The sequence below is a fragment of the Rhipicephalus microplus genome, chromosome 8 (assembly GCF_043290135.1).
Source record: "Rhipicephalus microplus isolate Deutch F79 chromosome 8, USDA_Rmic, whole genome shotgun sequence".
Lineage (NCBI taxonomy): Eukaryota > Metazoa > Arthropoda > Arachnida > Ixodida > Ixodidae > Rhipicephalus > Rhipicephalus microplus.
Window position 1 is genome coordinate 66,879,203 of NC_134707.1, and position 17,518 is coordinate 66,896,720.

General features: G+C 41.6%; 1 protein-coding gene across 12 annotated transcripts in view; it reads left to right on the plus strand.

Annotated features, from left to right (window-relative positions):
- Positions 1-5,777: 5,777 nt before the first annotated feature.
- Positions 5,778-17,518, plus strand: part of LOC142769125 (uncharacterized) — a 48,125-nt gene continuing 36,384 nt past the window's right edge. For 8 of the 12 annotated variants that reach the window (XR_012885673.1, XR_012885674.1, XR_012885675.1 and 5 more), the window contains exons 1-3: positions 5,784-5,961; positions 13,179-13,432; positions 16,312-16,411. Coding sequence is in view for 2 of the 12 variants with exons in the window: in XM_075872069.1 (XP_075728184.1) it covers positions 16,331-16,411 (81 nt within the window). In the remaining 10 variants the exon portion in view is untranslated. Of the gene's footprint in view, positions 5,962-13,178; positions 13,433-16,311; positions 16,412-17,518 lie in introns of all 12 variants that reach the window. The other 4 variants (XR_012885672.1, XR_012885676.1, XR_012885671.1 and 1 more) reach the window with 3 other exon arrangements.

The following is a 17,518-nucleotide window of genomic DNA, read 5'->3' on the forward strand; positions in this document are numbered from 1 at the left end:
ATTGGCCTCCCCAACTGTTGGTGTCGCGTGTTAGTCGTGAGTATCTTTAAGCCAAAGGTATAAAGTGCGGCGTGGTGACGTTTCGAGACTTGCTCCAGACTTCATGGGTGCAGCGAAACGCAAAAGGAGCAGACCACGCTCATCCGAGCGTACAGACAAGCACCACGTCGTAATTCTTAGAATCCAGGCGGCCATAGTCGAGCACTTTGAGTGCGACGCAAAACGCCACCCGTCGCCGGCAAAATACGGGAAAAGACTGAGCCAGCAGATGGGGAGAAGAGAGGAGGAGGGCTGGACACCTTTGCAACGCTTTTCGCGCTGCCTGCAATCCGTGGGCGGTTCATCCTTTTGGCAAATGTGGTTTCGCTCGGCACGCTTCCCTCTGTGGTTTCTCTTCAACAGTCTATCCGTTCATCGCGCGCGCCTATTGGGCTCCGACACTTCTTTTTAGGGTAATTTTGCCTTTAGAGTGTACCATCAGAGAAATTCTATAAGCGGCGGACACGTTTGAGCAATAAAAACATGCAGAGAGGCCAAATATAGCAGTACACAACGCGTAGTTCGAGCCCACAAGATAACGGTACTACACGGAGAAACACCATGGGGCCGTTTTATGTAAGCTAGAAAATGTAGCCTGACGACCATACATACGTGACGGCCAGTGCCTACATAACATACGTGACGGCCAGTGCCCCATTTCAATAAGGCAATAACTTGAGCCACAAGCTTTTTTACTGACTAAATTTGCAGTCGGAGCTATGTAAACATAATCGACCATGCAAACGAATCTTATCTTTCAACGAACGGTTATCACAGAACACTCTTACCAAAAGTGCCAGCTCCCTAATTATTTTAGTTGAGAAACTCCCCGTAGATCCTATGTATAAAATTGTGTTCATTATGGAGCAAAAAATTAGATGGATGGATGGATGGATGGATGGATCGATCGATAAGCAGCTTGCGAAAAACGCACCCAGAGGTCATGCTGCAGAAATTTTGTTTTGTCTTGCTGCTCTAAATGAAACTACAACATCCAGTTCCCTTCCTTCACTTCCTTCGCAGAGTTGGTATCGGTTTTGTCTAGAGTTTTATACAATAGTGAAAGAGTTTTAGGTTTAGAAAACAGTTTTCTAACTGGTTTGCAAAAAACTTCTAGTTTCATTTTAAATTGTCACATAGAAATATGAACATAAATAGAAGTAGGTATATGTAGGTATGTATAACCACCTGTTTGGGTGGCAGCTCCCGCCACATAGCTGTAACTTGCTTTTTTTATTTTGTGGTTTTCAAAAACGTATCAACCAATAAATTGGTTATTTTACACCAATTGACTACTTGATAAGGCATAATAATAATAATGTAGTGCCCAAACGAAACAATAACACACACATAAGCCCAAATACAGCCTAGAGCTTGTGTTTGGGTAATTTTAAATGGGCCGTGATTTTATCATTTGTGCTATTTCAACAAATATAATTAAACATGTGATGCTGAAGACATCCACCATTCCTTTATTGGGCTATGCCGCTATCTTCCGCCAACTTTCTAGCCTTTTCTTGGTGCAGATTTTTTTACACGCGCGGTTCAATGCAGATTGCATGCTAACACTGCAGATAGTATGTATGCTTTTTTTTTCTTTTGTAAACAATGTATCTGTATACACCTAGTTATTCTTAAAATACGATACTGCACATGATGAAATTGATGCACATTCAGTGAATATCGAAGACATGTGCTTGATATTTCGCACTGACCCATTAAAATACTGCACACGATGAAATCGACGCATGATCAATGAATATCGATGACATGTGCTTGATATTTCGCAATGACCCAATACAATACTGCACATGATGAAATTTATGAATGATTCGTGAATATCGATGGCATGTGCTTGATGTTTCGCAATGACTTATTACAGTACTGCTTATGATGCACGATCAGTGAATATCGATGACATGTGCTTCATATTTCGCAATGAACTATTACGATTCTGCACACGATGAAATTGATGCATGATCGGTGAATATCGATGACTTGTGGTTGATATTTCGCAACGACTTGACACGATACTGAACACGATGAATTTGATGCATGATCAGTTATTATTGATGACATGTGCTTGATATTTCGCAATGATTTGAAACGATGCTGAACACAATGAAATTGATGCATGAACAGGGAGTATTGATAATATCTGTTTGATATTTCGCAACGACTTCGTACGATACTGCCTATTATGCATGGTAGGTGAATATCGATGACATGTGCTTAAAATTTCGCAACGACTTATTACGATACTGCCCGCGATGAAATTGATGCATGATCGGTAGATATCGATGACTTATGCTTGATGTTTCTCAACGACTTGATACGATTCCGAACACGATGAAATTGATGGATGACCGATGAGTATCGATGATATTTGCTTGATATTTTGCAACGACTTCGAGGGATTTCTGAGCTAACGAGTGCCACTTGTATAACGTAGTCAGAGGTGTGGTTTGAGGCGCCATGCATTGGCCATCGGCTGTAAACTCGTGATATTTTGTGGATGTATGTACTCGCACACATGCAAACACCATCACGTTTTGATGGTGCTCTAGTTGTACTGCAAGGTATACTTCAAAGTGAGAGTTACCAGCTCTGGCCACTTACACAGATTGACAATATGCATGGTTCTTCTCTTTGTAAATAAATAGTTAATGCACGTAGGTGTATACACAATATGCTAATAATAAAATACCGTACTGTACATGATGAAATTTACCCTTTATCGGGGAATATTGATGAGATGTGCTTGATATTTCGCGAAGACTTCGAGAGATTTCTGAGCTAATTATTATTTACGCAATGCGCCGACCATTAGCGCATTCAGATTTAGGGGTGGTTTAAGCTGATACCTTAGCCTTCATCCTTAAACTCGATCGTTACATTCTGTGTACTTGTGTACGCGCACATGAAACCCCGTGCATGCGAATATTGATAGAAAAAAAATGAGACTCCCGGCCACCTCCAAAAAATTATTTGGCTAAGCATTACAGAAATGTGAACACGGGTAAACAACTGCAATTAGGGGCTCATCATCACTGACAGACGAAATGCTTTCATTTTGTGGGTACGATTGCTGTGTTAATGCTGAAATATTTTAGGCCCATCACGTAAATACCTACTACATAATATATTGGCTCATGGCTGAGAATTAAAACTAGTGCCTACCCTGTTGACATGACGCGACACTGCACAATTGTGAAGTACTCAATGTAGCATTGCAGAGGGAGAAATATTCAGAACTGCACGCATCCGCAATTGCTTTTAACTAATTTAGTAAAACTACAGACTCTCGCTGCGCGAGCTATCTATCGGTAATGTGCAAGTTTTCTTCCCGATTCCACGTCATGCATTCACTTCACTTCAAGATCAACACTACACGGCAAGCGCCACATCTGACGGCAAAATCGGATCATTGTCCTGAAGCCATGCTACTAAACTCGAGCGCCGCAACACAAAGAGAGTGACGTCCAATCAGCGATCTCGATGTTCAGTTATCTGCATATGCATGTTAGGTTTAAAGAGTCTTTACACGTGGTATGAAAGCTTTTTATATATATATGAGTGACTTGTTTTGTTCAGACCTGACCGTATACATTGGTTGTACCGGCTTGGACAATCGCAATTAACGATGCAAACCTTACTTGATTGATGCTTTTTTCGGGCATTCGAGGCCAGCTAGGTCACCTGGTGATTATTACAGACGCGAAGCGTGATTTATCAACGAAAAAAAAATACCAGAGGAAGCGAGCAGCGCCAACCAGCCGCGAACCACTCACCTGCTGCAAAAAAATGCGTTTCCTTATTGATGATGATAGTACTACCAGTGCCATCTCGCCTAGTGGTATTGCAGTTCAGTACAGTTCCTGTCTGGAAACTGTATTGGGAAATACAGTTTCTGTTCTCTAATGGCACCGTTTGCGCTCTCTAAACTGGTAGGTGTTCTGTGGTCAGATCATGCACGGAACTTTGATCCGAAAGACGTCAACGAGTTCACGCCTGGGGACACTTATTTAGTGTACAGGGACTGCAAAGCTCTATTAAAGAAGGCTACTATGACAATGACCTCCTGCATATGACTGATGAAGCCATGCTTTTATAAACCACATGCTTTGCTTAATTGTGCTCCTCCGATCAGGATACGCAAACCTATGGCAATAACTAGAAAGAAATCTAAAAAACTTTTTTGGGTACAAGCTGGGTTCCGAAGTGCTTGCAGAAATGAAGGAGTACAAGTACCTTGGAATAATAATAACTCACAACTTTAATTGGAATGCGCACATGATCAACATATGCGTTTCTTCGTTCATAAAACTTCGTTTTCTCAGACATAAACTATAAGATGCACCTTCTAGTACAAAATTAACGGCTTATATATCACTAATTCGGTCTGAACTCGAATACAATAGCATTGGCTGGGATCCGTACACAAAAATAATATCAATAGATTGGAAATTTATCAGCGTAAAACTGTCAGGTCTATTTATTCTAAATATCGTAGAAATGACTCTGCCTTTAGTCTAATGATGGAAAATAGTATTCAAAAACTGCACCTGCGCAGAAAAATACAGAGACTAAAATTCCTGTTTGCACTGCAAAATAAACTCCTTGCAATACACACAAGTCCTTACTTATTGTCGGGTACTGCTCTAACAACACGGCATCATCATGCTGATTCTCTAACACCTATCAGACACGTATTAATTTTTTGAAATATTCTTCCCAAAAACTATCACCGACTGGAACAACCTACCATTTCCCCTCTTACGTAACAACGATTTCTTTGAACATGTTACTATTTGAACTTCTGAACAAGATGTACCAATTTTTTAGCTTCATTAAATATTATCCCTTTGTTTCTTGATCCTTAGTTCAAAAAGCTGGTGTCACTTGCCTTATCTCATGCCTCTTTGTGTATATGTCTTACGTGATTTTATCAAATGGTCTTATTTCAGTGTGTGAAAACAATTTATTTGATGTTTCTATTTTTCTTGCTTCACCTTGATGTATCACTGCAACAAAAATATGTAGTTTTTGCCTTATTTCATGCTGCGGTTTTTTTGTACACATGCAAGTGTTTTTTGCTGAGTATGCGATTTCTCTGCCTTTATTTGCTTTGTTTGTGTCCTTGTTCCCTTCCTGCTTGGGCCACTGTTTGGGCCTGCAATATTCTATAAATAATAAAAAAATTGTTTACATTTCTAAGCAGTTTTTTTTTTTCAAATGGCTGCTCAATGTCCACGTGCATGGTTCACCTTGCAGCTACGCACAGTGTGATGAAAAAAAAAGACATGAAGCTTATTAACGCTTCTAAGTACCATCATGAATCTCTCGCATCTCGCCCAGGTACCAGTTCTTCTAAACAAGGTGTCCTTCTAAACAAGGTGTTCTTCTAAACACGGTGCATGTTGACAAGGTAGCGCTTTTAGCGAACGGTGCCGTGGCGCCGTTAGCTTAAGCGCTACCTTGTCAACATGCAGTACATCAATTCTAGGTTCGCTCAGATGACTACAGCTTTTGCATTCCGCGTCACGGACAATAATAAGATTGTTTATTCTATTAGAAAAATTTTCTGCATCAATATAAAATAAACTTTAGTAACGTAAATATTATGGACTCTCTTATTAGTAAAGACCCGTAATAAAACACGTAAATAAAGAAAATATTTAGTCTACGCCTAGTGCCATCTCTCGCCGCTATAGCAACTCGCAATATAAACAACATGGCCGCTGCGCACGTAAGCGTATTACGGCCAGCGTGGTGAGCTTTCCTAGTTATGTGGTGAGTTTCTGGACGCTGCACAGTCGCTCCCCTGTTTATCACACCAAAGGAAATAGATTGTAAGGATGCGGATAGAAAGAATGGTGCTTGGGATCCGATGCGCTTGTGCTGTAGCCGCTTCACAGATGCGTGAGTACTACCTACGCCCGCCTCGCTACGTACCGTCTAGTGTTATGACTGAAGAAAGAAGCATAGAATCGAAGGGAATGAACGTGATACTTCTTAGTGCGTGGCCAGAAGGCACCTCAAGTCGCTGATGGAGTAGATCAAAAAATTAAAGTAGCACGTGTAGAGATTTGTTTCAGCAGCCTGTGTGCTGCTCGGGCTGCGGCCGCTCCTCGGAATAGCGTCCTTGATTCAACTCGACAGCTGCTTGTCCGCATGCCAAGGACACTGGCGTATACAACTGTAAATTATACAGATTTCGAATTTAGTGAACGTTTCACTTCAATAATTCACTAAATTTAGTTACAATTTGCGTTTGTATGCGCACATGCAAGCCCGTGCTCGAACATGCATAAAGAAAAATTGCATCCCTGCGCAGAAAAAAGAATTCTATGTATGCCTAACAAATGTCATCATCATCATCATCATCATCATCATCATCAGCCTGACTACGTCCACTGCAGGACAAAGGCCTCTCCCATGTTCCGCCAGTTAACCCGGTCCTGTGCTTGCTTCTGCCAATTTATACCCGCAAACTTCTTATTCTTGTCTGCCAACCTAACCTTCTGTCTCCTCCTAACCCGCTTCCCTTCTCTGGGAATCCAGTTAGTTACCCTTAATGACTAGCGGTTATCCTGTCTATGCGCTACATGCCCGGCCCATGTACAATTCCTCTTCTTTATTTCAACTATGATATCCTTAACCCCCCTTTGTCCCCTAATCCACTCTGCTCTCTTCTTGTCTCTTAAGGTTACACCTACCATTTTTCTTTCCATCGCTCGCTGCGTCGTCCTCAATTTAAGCTGAACCCTCTTTGTAAGTCTCCAGGTTTCTGCTCCGTAGCTAAGTACTGACAAGATACAGCTGTTATATACCTTCCTCTAGAGGGATAGTGGCAATCTACCTGTCATAATTTGAGAGTGCTTGGCGAATGTACTCCACTCCATTCTTATTCTTCTAGTTACTTCAATCTCGTGGTTAGGCTCCGCGGTTATTACCTGCCCTAAGTAGACATGGTCTTTTGCAACTTCAAGTGCACTATTACCTCTCTCGAGCGCTGCTCCTTTTCGAGGTTGTTGTACATTACTTTCGTTTTCTGCAGATTAATTTTAAGACCCACCTTTCTGCTCTCCTTGTCTAACTCCGTAATCATGAGTTGCAATTCGTCCCCTGAGTTACTCAGCAATGCAATGTCATCGGCGAAGCGCAGGTTACTAAGGTATTCTCCATTACCTCTTATCCCTAACTGTTCCCATTCTAGGCTTCTGAAAACCTCCTGTAAGCACGCGGTAAATAGCGTTGGGGAGATTGTGTCCCCCTGCCTTACACCCTTCTTGATTGTTATTCTGTTGCTTTTTTTATAAAGCACTATGGTAGCAGTTGATCCCCTGTAGATTTCTTCCAGAATGTTTATATATACTTCATCTACGCACTGATTCCGCAGTGTCTGCATGACAGCTGATATTTCTACTGAATCAAACGCCTTCTCGTAATCTATGAAGGCTATGTAAAGTGGCTGGTTATACTCTGAGCATTTCTCTATTACCTGATTGATAGTATGAATGTGGTCAATTGTTGAGTAGCCTGTTCGAAATCCTGCTTGTTCCTTTGGTTGATTGAATTCTAATGTTTTCTTTACTCTGTTAGCAATTACCTTTGTAAATAGCTTGTATACTACAGAGAGCAAGCTGATCGGCCTGTAATTCTTCAAGTCCCTGTCATCTCTTTTCTTAAGTATTAAGATGACATTAGCGTTCTTCCAAGACTCTGGTACCCTTCCCGTCAGGAGACACCTCGTAAACAGGGTGGCTAGTTTTTCTAACACAATCTGTCTCCATCTTCCAGCAGATCTGATGTTACCTGATACTCACCAGCAGCTTGCCTCTTTGCATGCTCTCCAAAGCTTTTCTGACTTCTTCTATCATTACTGGTGGGGTGTAATCTGGGTTACTGCTAGTTCTTATAGTATTAAGGTCGTGGTTGTCTCGGCTACTGTACAGATCTCTGTAAAACTCCTCCACTATTTTAACTATCGTATCCTTATTGGTAGTTATTTTGCCTTCTTTGTCCCTTAGTGCATTCATCCGACTTTTGCCTATCCCAAGTTTCCTTTTCACTGCTTTGACGCTTCCTCCGTTTTTCAGAGCGTGGTATATTCTCTTCATGTTATACCTTCTTACATCGCATACTTTACGCCTATTAATCAACTTTGAAAGCTCTGCCAGTTCTATTTTGTCTGTTGTACTTGACACTTTCATGCTTTGACGCTTCTTAATTAGGTTCTACGTTTCCTGGGAAAGCTTCCCAGTGTCCTGTCTAACTACCCTGCCTCCAACTTCCACTGCACACTCCGTAATGATACTCGTTAGATTATCATTCATTGTATCTACGCTAATGTTTGTTTCCTCACTAAGAGCCGAGTACCTGTTCTGCAGCGACACTCTGAAATCCTCTACTTTCCCTCTCAGTGATAGCTCATTGATTGGCTTCTTGCGTATCTGTTTCTCTCGTTCCTTCTTCAAGTCTAGGCGAATTCGAGACCATACCATTCTATGGTCACTGCATCGTACCTTGCCAACCACTTCCACATCCTGCACGATTCCTGGGTGTGCAGTCATTATAAATTCTATTTCGTTCTTATTTTCGCCTTTAGGGCTCCTCCATGTCCACTTGCGGTTTTCTCGTTTTCGGTAGAAAGTATTCAAAATCCGCAAATTATTGCGTTCTGCGAATTCTACTAGTAGCTCTCCTCTGGCGTTTCTAGTGCCGATGCTATAATCTCCTACTGCCTGGTCTCCAGCCCGCTTCTTCCCTACCTTTGCATTAAAGTCGCCCATCACTATAGTATACTGTGTTTTTACCTTACTCATTGCCGATTCCACGTCTTCATAGAAGCTTTCAACTGAAGCGTCATCAAGGCTGGATGTAGGCGCGTAAGCCTGTACTACCTTCATCTTGTATCTTTGTTCAGTTTAGTTACATTACCTACCACCCTTTCTTTAATGCTATAGTATTCCTTCATGTTGCCAGCTATGTTTCTGTGAGTTAGGAACCCCACTCCCAGTTCTATTCTGTCTGCCAAGCCCCGATAGCAAAGGACTTGCCCATTCTGTAGCACAGTATAGGCCTCTTCTGTGTTCCTAACCTCACTGAGCCTTATTATATCTCATTTAACACCCTCTAGCTCCTCGAATAGTACAGCTAGACTTCCCTCACTAGACAAGGTTCTAGCGTTAAATGTTGCCAGGTTCAGGTTCTAAAGGCGGCCTGTAGTCCAGAGATTCTTAGCACCCTCTGCTGCGTTGCAGATCTGACCGCCGACATGGTCAGTTGCTTCGCAGCTGCTGGGAGCTGAGGGCCGTGAGTTATTTGACGTATGCATGTTGGAGGTAGTGGCCAGATACTGCACCAGGGTGGCCTATTCTTCTCTGGTGAGGGAGTACGTTCCCGGCGGTGGTTACCAGTGATGTCGCACCTCAGTCCTCTTAATGCAGTTCCATCAACACGCGGATTTTTTTTCTCCAGTTGGAAACTGCGCGGCACCGGGATTTGAACCAAGAACTTTTTGCATGCGAGGCGGATGCTCAAACCACTATGCCATCGCCGCACCCGGATTGTTATGTTCTAAATGTAGGTTTCAGCGGTGTATCAGTCAAGTTTGTGGTTGTTTTTATAAAAATGTTTTATTGAAATGACATTTCTGCTGATTACCCCCTTAATTAAGGGTATAGAGAGTACGGAGTTGGGCCTTCGATTAGCCTATGGGGTGCTGTTTATTGATATATTAAGCGGACAAAATTTAAATTCATTTGTGAGGTGATGTTACCAAATTAATCTTTTTTAGTGATTAGGATTAATTTTGGTCACAAAATAGTTCCGGTACTATTACTCCTGTCCTGATGAAACCATGGCGGCGACAGGTCTACAATTAGGGCTTTGCACTGTATGAGTTAGAAGTTTCCCGGTAGGTTATTAGCAAAGTTAAAAGCGATCGTAAGGGAAAAAAACACGTGGATCAAGACTTTGATCTGATGGGCGTACCTTCCTCCCGAGCAGTGAGCCACCCTCCTCCTCTGAGCGAGGGAAGACGCAGGCGCCACACGTTTATTAGCGGTTTTCGTTATATTCTTTCTAACTCTGTATCTTCCGGTTACCTTAAGCTATCAAAATTATTTTTACACGGAAAAAACCGGACTCCCTACTGAAACGTTCCGTATAAAATCTTACGGAAAATATATGGACTCCGTAACATTTCCTTATGCTACATACGGAAAAAATATGGAGTTTTATGGAAATATACGGAAGTTGTATGGCATTTACGGAAGGCTTCTTATGGAGTATAAGGAAGGAAAATGAAATGGTATGACGTATACGGAAAGCTTTTTATGGAGTATACGGAAAGATAAGGAAAATGTATGGCATATATGGAAAGCTTTTTATGGAGTATATGGAAGGATAAGGAAATATAAGGAAACTTATGGAACATACGGAGAGTTCATGATAGAAGATATGGAAGGATAAGGAAAGCTTATGGAGTGTACAGAAGCTTTCATAAGGAAAATGCAGAATGTAAGGTCTTACGGAAATATACAGATTTTGTAAGGTGCTTACGAACATGTGCAATAGTGTATGAAAGGCATGTGGATTGTTGCAAAAATGTGGAAACTCTACAGTTGTTGTCACATTTTCAGCAGGAAATCCGAGCTCTATAAAGTTATAAATGAATGCACAGTGACATATATAGTACAAAAGAATAACGCAGGCTAGTCTGTGTTGTCAGTCACCGCTGTTCGCCCTTTTCCAGAATGAATACAACTTCTGCAGATGACCAGGTGCTAAAGTCTGTCACACAGAAAATGTGTCATTCACAAGGAATGACAATAACTGTCATTTTACTTGCATGCTGTCACACGAAAACAAATCAAGCAAAAAAGCATAACTTCAAGGGCTCGTTTTTTGGTAGAAACAATAATAATGAGAACTAAATTCAATGTGAATGAACTTGTCAATATTAGTGAAGATGTTCTCATTAACAGTGGCAAAGAGAAATGTCATTTTAAAATATCGACCATGAGCTTAGCTCTCCTGAGCACCGACAAAAGAAATGAAAATCTATGAAAACTAATTGCGTGTAGCCTAAAAAAAATTTTTCATTGATAGTATGTGCTCCTACAATATAAATACAGCTATACACAACTTGCCACAGCTTTCCGACAGAAACGAGGTAGGGGCAGAGGGAGTGGTCAGAAAAATAATTAAGTATGAGAGCACAACTGATATGTACAAACACATAATGGTGCTTATCATTGATGCACGGATGGTCGTGTGTAGAGCTGGATCGTTTTGAGATTTTCAGAAGCATTACGTTTCAGACCACCATGCAGATTACGCTTCAATTGTAGTGCTACATAAGACACAACTTATGGGCCAGCTTTAATGAATAAGAAGATTATAGGGTAAACAAATGCTTTAAAATATATCATGGCTGCATGGACGCATACAAGCTATGTAAAGCGCAATAAAGTGAGGACGCATGAGCTTCTCTTGATGTTTCAGTTCTACATAGATGCTTCAACTGTGCTGCAAAGAAATTTAACCAATGTCTGTGTGTGCAACATTGTCCATTTTAAACTATCTATATGTATATATAAAATTCCTACTGCGACTTAAGCTACGTAGCACTCCATAACTCTTCCTTTTATTAGGGCAACTTTTCAAACAATGAACATCATTCATTTTCTGTCTCATGACTTCGTGCCCGCAATTCTCGGTTTGGCTCGATCACAATTGTGCAGCCCTTATTTTGGAGGAATCAAAAAACATCAACCAAAATTTTGGAACTGCTTCTCGGTAATATTGCCTTCCCTCAACTGCCACAGCTTGAGATGAGTCATATAGCAAGTCTCGCGCATACCTAGGGCCTACCCTTGAAGAAACTGGTCCGGCTGTGAAATGCTCAGTTTTTTCTCAAATAAATTTTTTGGTTTGAGTTTTCTCACTTCTCGAGTCCCTTCACAATCAAGCAGACCAAATGTTCCCCTTAGTTCTTAATTTTGTTATATTATGAAATAAATAAAAAAATTAATAATGAAAATAAAAATACTAATAACTGTTGCGCAAAAAACACAGTCCAACATGCGTACTTGAACGCAATATTGCTTTTATTTTGTTTTAGAACCTAAGGCATTAGAAAAGATAGCAGTACAATAAAAACGTTGAAAAAAAAAACAAAAAAATTAGACTTGGCGGGACTCGAACCTGCGCCACTCAGTTGTACTCGCGTACGTGAACTTAGTGCGTTAGCTTGCTAAGCTATTCACGCTAAGGGGTGTAGATGAGTTTAAGTTATGTATATAAATTTGCTTTTTACACGCTATGTGTTGGCATATTTATGTACGATATGCGATCGTATCTAGTGTTGTGTGCAAATGTTTTGGGATTGCATATACGTCACATGCTTTTCGCATGTCTTTCAACTATAGATTGCTGCCCCGCCGCGGATGAAAACAAGTATTTTTACACCCACACACAAGCTTAAGCAGTTGAAGGTTGTTTCCCGGGGCTCTCTTGCGATTGAGTCGGCCACCACAGGGAATTAGAGTAATACGCCATTAATCCCTGCACCTAGCTGTATTCCACTTAGTAGCTCTATTGCTTGATGACAAATCGAGTGCGGGACGCGACGCTATTGCGCACGACCATGCCTCGCGTAGTGGCGACATTAGCTGATTGCGCCGGCCGGGCCGGCTTGCTTCGATTTGCTTCAGAACAAAGAAATGTCATACCTTGAAAGATTGCGTACTGCACTATGTCAAAATGTTACTCCTTTGTAGCCATCCTATGATTCTTTGAGAATTGATAACTCTGATATCACTACTGTAGAGCTTTGCGTCGGCGACACGCACCGAACGTGAAACCGCACTACCTCTGTCGTAGAAGCAGTAGGAAGCTGTCGTCTGCTAGAACAAAAACAAAACAAAGACCTGGAAAATATTCATAAGTTGTAACTTGTTTTTTGAATAACCGTTTACCACTTTTAAAGTTATTTTGCCAGATAACATACATTTTTTTTTCAATTTATAGCAGCGACAGATGTTTTTTTTATTTTCCTCACACAGATATCCAAGTCAAATCCATTCACAGCTAAAGCCACATGTTGTTTGTCTTCTTTGTTTTCGTAGGCATGGCGTTTCGGTGCGTCTATGTGTTCGCGCTGCTACACACGAGAGCACGAAATGTTAAATTTACGCAAGGAAGCGCCGTTCCTCGTTCGTGTGATGTGCTGAGATTCCGCCCTATTCCCGCGGTTGTTCGAGTGCGGATCAAGTGCGAGTCGTCCAAGGAATCGGCGGGTTGGGCGGGTGCTCGAAGGACTCCGAGGTGACGGCTGATGCCTGTGGTCGCTTCCCTCGGGACAGTGTGAAAGAAACTAAAGGTAAGGGGGACACTTTTTTATGTAAACCAAGTATGCCACTCAGTGCAAGTGTGTGTTGCTGCACTCGAACGAGGCGTCGTCAAACGGCAACCTTACGCGCCTTTGCGAGTGCGGTTGCCGATTCGCTTTGACAATGCTAACGCCAGCAGAGCCATGGCGCATCGGCGCGGCCTTACTGGAGCTAATTCGAGACAACTGCGGCAACATGCATGTGTATGGTGATCAATTTTTTTTTATATGTGCAATGTAGTGAGGAAGACGCACATCTACGTTGTTGATTAAACGAAGCCTGCAGTGCCATTTGATGCAAAGCAGCATTTTGTTTACGTTCGCGGGCGATACAATTTGTAACTTGGCTCGATTCACCTAGCCAACCGCCTAAGTGGGTTGATTAGCATACGTTCATGGTAGAGCGTTATTATGCCCCTAAACAGTGGCGTGTGCTTGTTAAAAGATATAATGTGTGTGCCTAGTGTAGAGAGAGAGAGGTGTTCATGCAATCTGCATGTGTACCTGCAAGACGCCTTTGCTTGTAACTAATAATGTACCGGCCAGCACCTACATTGTACGCCTGACTTTGAAGAAAACTTGCATGCACAATGTGAGATTTTGTAATCTGCCAGAGTTGCTTTTTATAAAATAATACACTGCCAGCATGTTCAAAATATGTTTCGCTGCTGTGTGGCAGGGGTGCGGTTATCACGCTGTTGTGTAGTTGCTGATGCAAGCACTTATAGTTTTGATGCGTTAATATTTCTCATCTAACTCATCAGGTGTTTGGCTGTTTCAGCACAAACAAGGAAAAGAGAGAAGGAAGACGGGTAATGACAGGACCAGTGCCGACTTTTGTTTGCAGGAGAATACCCATGTTGGTTTATTTATTGTGACAGCCTTTCTGTGTTGCTTTTTTGCCCAATTTATGCAACAACACAGTTGTCAGCAATATGAGAGAGAACACTGCAATTTGCTTTTAAAGATCATGGAGACTAAATGCCTAGTAACTCACAGCACAAAGTAACAACAAAAGACATCAGTATGATCAATGTGGATGAGTACAGTCTTGCATCTAAAAAATATATTGTGCAAAATGTTGCCTAAGTAAGAAACCTCTCTATGTTTGCAAATAGTGTGACGTCACTTCGAGCACCGTGCCAGCCATTCCCTCCCTCTGTGCAAGGGCTGGTTGGCAAGGAAGTTGTTTGTGACGTTCCTGATAGACCACTGAGATGTATGCGATTCTAAACCTGTAGCCTAATATATACGTAATCTTTTGTGCAGTTACATCGCTGCATCTGACACCTACAACTTATTTGCATATTTACATTGCTCCCTTAAGACCTAACAAACAAACTTGTTGTTTGCATTGTCACTTCATGAATATCGAGCGGTAAAGGTACTGAGTATATGTGAAACAAGAATCTCTGCTTATTACATAAAGACATATGAGGCCTTCGATAAAACGAGTTATACCTTCATTGAGCTTGCGTACTCGTCGGGGCGATTCATACATGCAGCTTCAGCAAATGGTATCTCCAGCCCGGTGACCTTGCATTTTTTTTCTGCACACAGCGCAAACACCGAGATGTACCCACTCGCAGATGGTCGCGTCAAGTGCATATTTACCTTGACTAAAATGTCGAATCAAGTTTTTCATCGACCGGTCCCTGCCATGAGTGCTAACGTCTTCGCAAACAAGACACATTGTTATTGACACTGCACACACCACACACAGTATTCCTAGTTGAACCGATATTCTCAATACCTTTCAATGCACACTACATGCCGCAATCAACAGTGCACAATTTTGAAGACTATGCCGCTGTTGCTCGCACAGGCCACCACGTGTGTTCACTTCAAGATAAACAGACAGCGTGGCAAATATTTTACCACACAGCTGGATGTTTGCTGACACATACTACAGCTAATGTCGACACTGTAACGTGAAGTGTAAGCTTTGAGAAATTAAAGCTTGCCCCAAACACCGCACGACTGTACCGGCCTGAGCCACTAGCGGGAGTGTTTTTCCAGCCACACCTTTTACATGTGCCAGTGACATCATGCTGTGACGTACCTCGGTAGGGGCCTATCGCTGCATACTTTATGTGAATGAGGGTCCTGTTAGTGAAAGCAGGCATTGTTGATTTCGTAACTTGTTCATGCCCAACTGGACATTCATTTGCACAAGTTGTCTGACTGATATTCAGGCGAACTTTTGTGTAATAATGTATACCGCTGGCAGTCTGTGCTTGCCCCATACTGTTGTTACTGGCGTTTCCTGTTGTTACTTTGCACTGCTCAATACTGCTCACCTACAGAAACTAGCCTATCTTGCCGCTGTTTTGGAGAAGATGCAGCTGGCAAGTGCGATAGTGTTCATAACTCTAAATTCTCGAGCAAAATTTATCGTTTCATATTCAGTTAGTTGCATTCATATAAGTACATTATAAGAAATCATTGATTAAACATGAATCCGTGTTCCTGTACATAATGCTCACAACTTTTATATCAAATTGAATGGTGTTTATAAAAAACATGGGTTTTAGCTAAACTTCATGCTCTTTTCTCGAACAGCTGACAAAACCCTATTGCATGCTTACTTGCCATGAATCGGACTGTGTTCGAAATACATTGCAATTCTTCCCTGGACTGCCAGTACACTTCACATTGGGGGAACATTTATTAACCATGGATTGATTAATTAAGAACGGAAAGAAAGAAGCGGCAGGCCGGGATACTTGATATTGGCATCCGTTTTGCTACCCAGCGCATTATCATGCAAACTTCCTATAGAGTGGTTATGCGTCTTGCATGTGTGTCTGTAAACCAAGAACTTTGGGTAGAACTAAATTTATCTTACAAATGGTTGCTGGACTGTGGAGGCTGTAGGGCTGCCTAGGAATGGTGGAATCCCTGGACATGTGTTCAACCTTGCTGCATCAGCTCCTTGGTGTTTTCACGGCATATTTACAGATGTGTTGGGTGAGTAAAGCAAGCAGGTTTCAACACAAGGAAAAGTATAATATGGCAGCACCTCTTGTGCGTGCCTTACATCCCAAGTATATCAAATATTTATTTTGCCTTGTGGCCTGTAATTTTTAAAGAGACACTTCTTTTTGCTTTATATTTGAGTCTTGATGGTTTGACAGCAATGTATTTGTGTTTGACAGCAAGTGTTCTTGAACAAATAACTGATCTCAATAATGACAAAACACTCTTCATACTTGGTCCTTAGCATAACCTAGCACATATCTGTAGCAGATTCAATTATTCATTTTTCGCTGGGATGATAATGGGCAAGTAGCAAAGGCAAGTTCAGATTGGAGTGGTTGGTGACGTCTGTTTAGGCTCTGCCATATTGCTTTGCAACCAGAGTTACTTGTGGCCACATATACAATGAAGCCACATGACGTGCATTCTAAATGAGATTACCATATCACATTTCACTGCATCTTAGTATGTGCCAAACAAATGCAGATATCATTAGCTTACCACTATAATGGGATCCTAAACCAACACAAGGTTGAAATTTAGTCGTGGTGTTGCAGCTGTGTATGACTCTACAATGGATGCATAGCCGTGATAATTTGTCTATATGTTGTCGCAATAGTAATGTTACACACATTGTACGATACAAAAGAGGTCCTCGCTTATTTCGCTTTTTTTCGCTATGCTTCTTTCTTGTCTCTTCTTGCCATGTGTTCCTCCTCACTGTACAAGGAGCAAGAGCAGTGGGCACACAAACACGTATTTAAGAAAATGTTGTAAGGTGAGCACTGAGAAGCTGAACACTTCCAAAAGGCTCAAAAAGGTAAAGGTATTGTTTCTAGCTACTTTTTCGGCACCCATAGCTAGTTGTGCTGCTGCAGTTAAAAAATAAGTTAAATGTTAAAAATTAATTGGAGATGGTTCGGCACCCATAATTGCAGTTACATACAGAACTAGGTTTCAATGCGTAAGCAAAATCTGTTCACTCTAAATCAATCCTAATGATATCTGAAATTCAGGAAATATGCACAGAAAAGCTCAGGAAAAGGCTAGGTGGTTGCCCTTTGAACGTGAAGGAGATACCCTTCTTCTAAAAGGGCA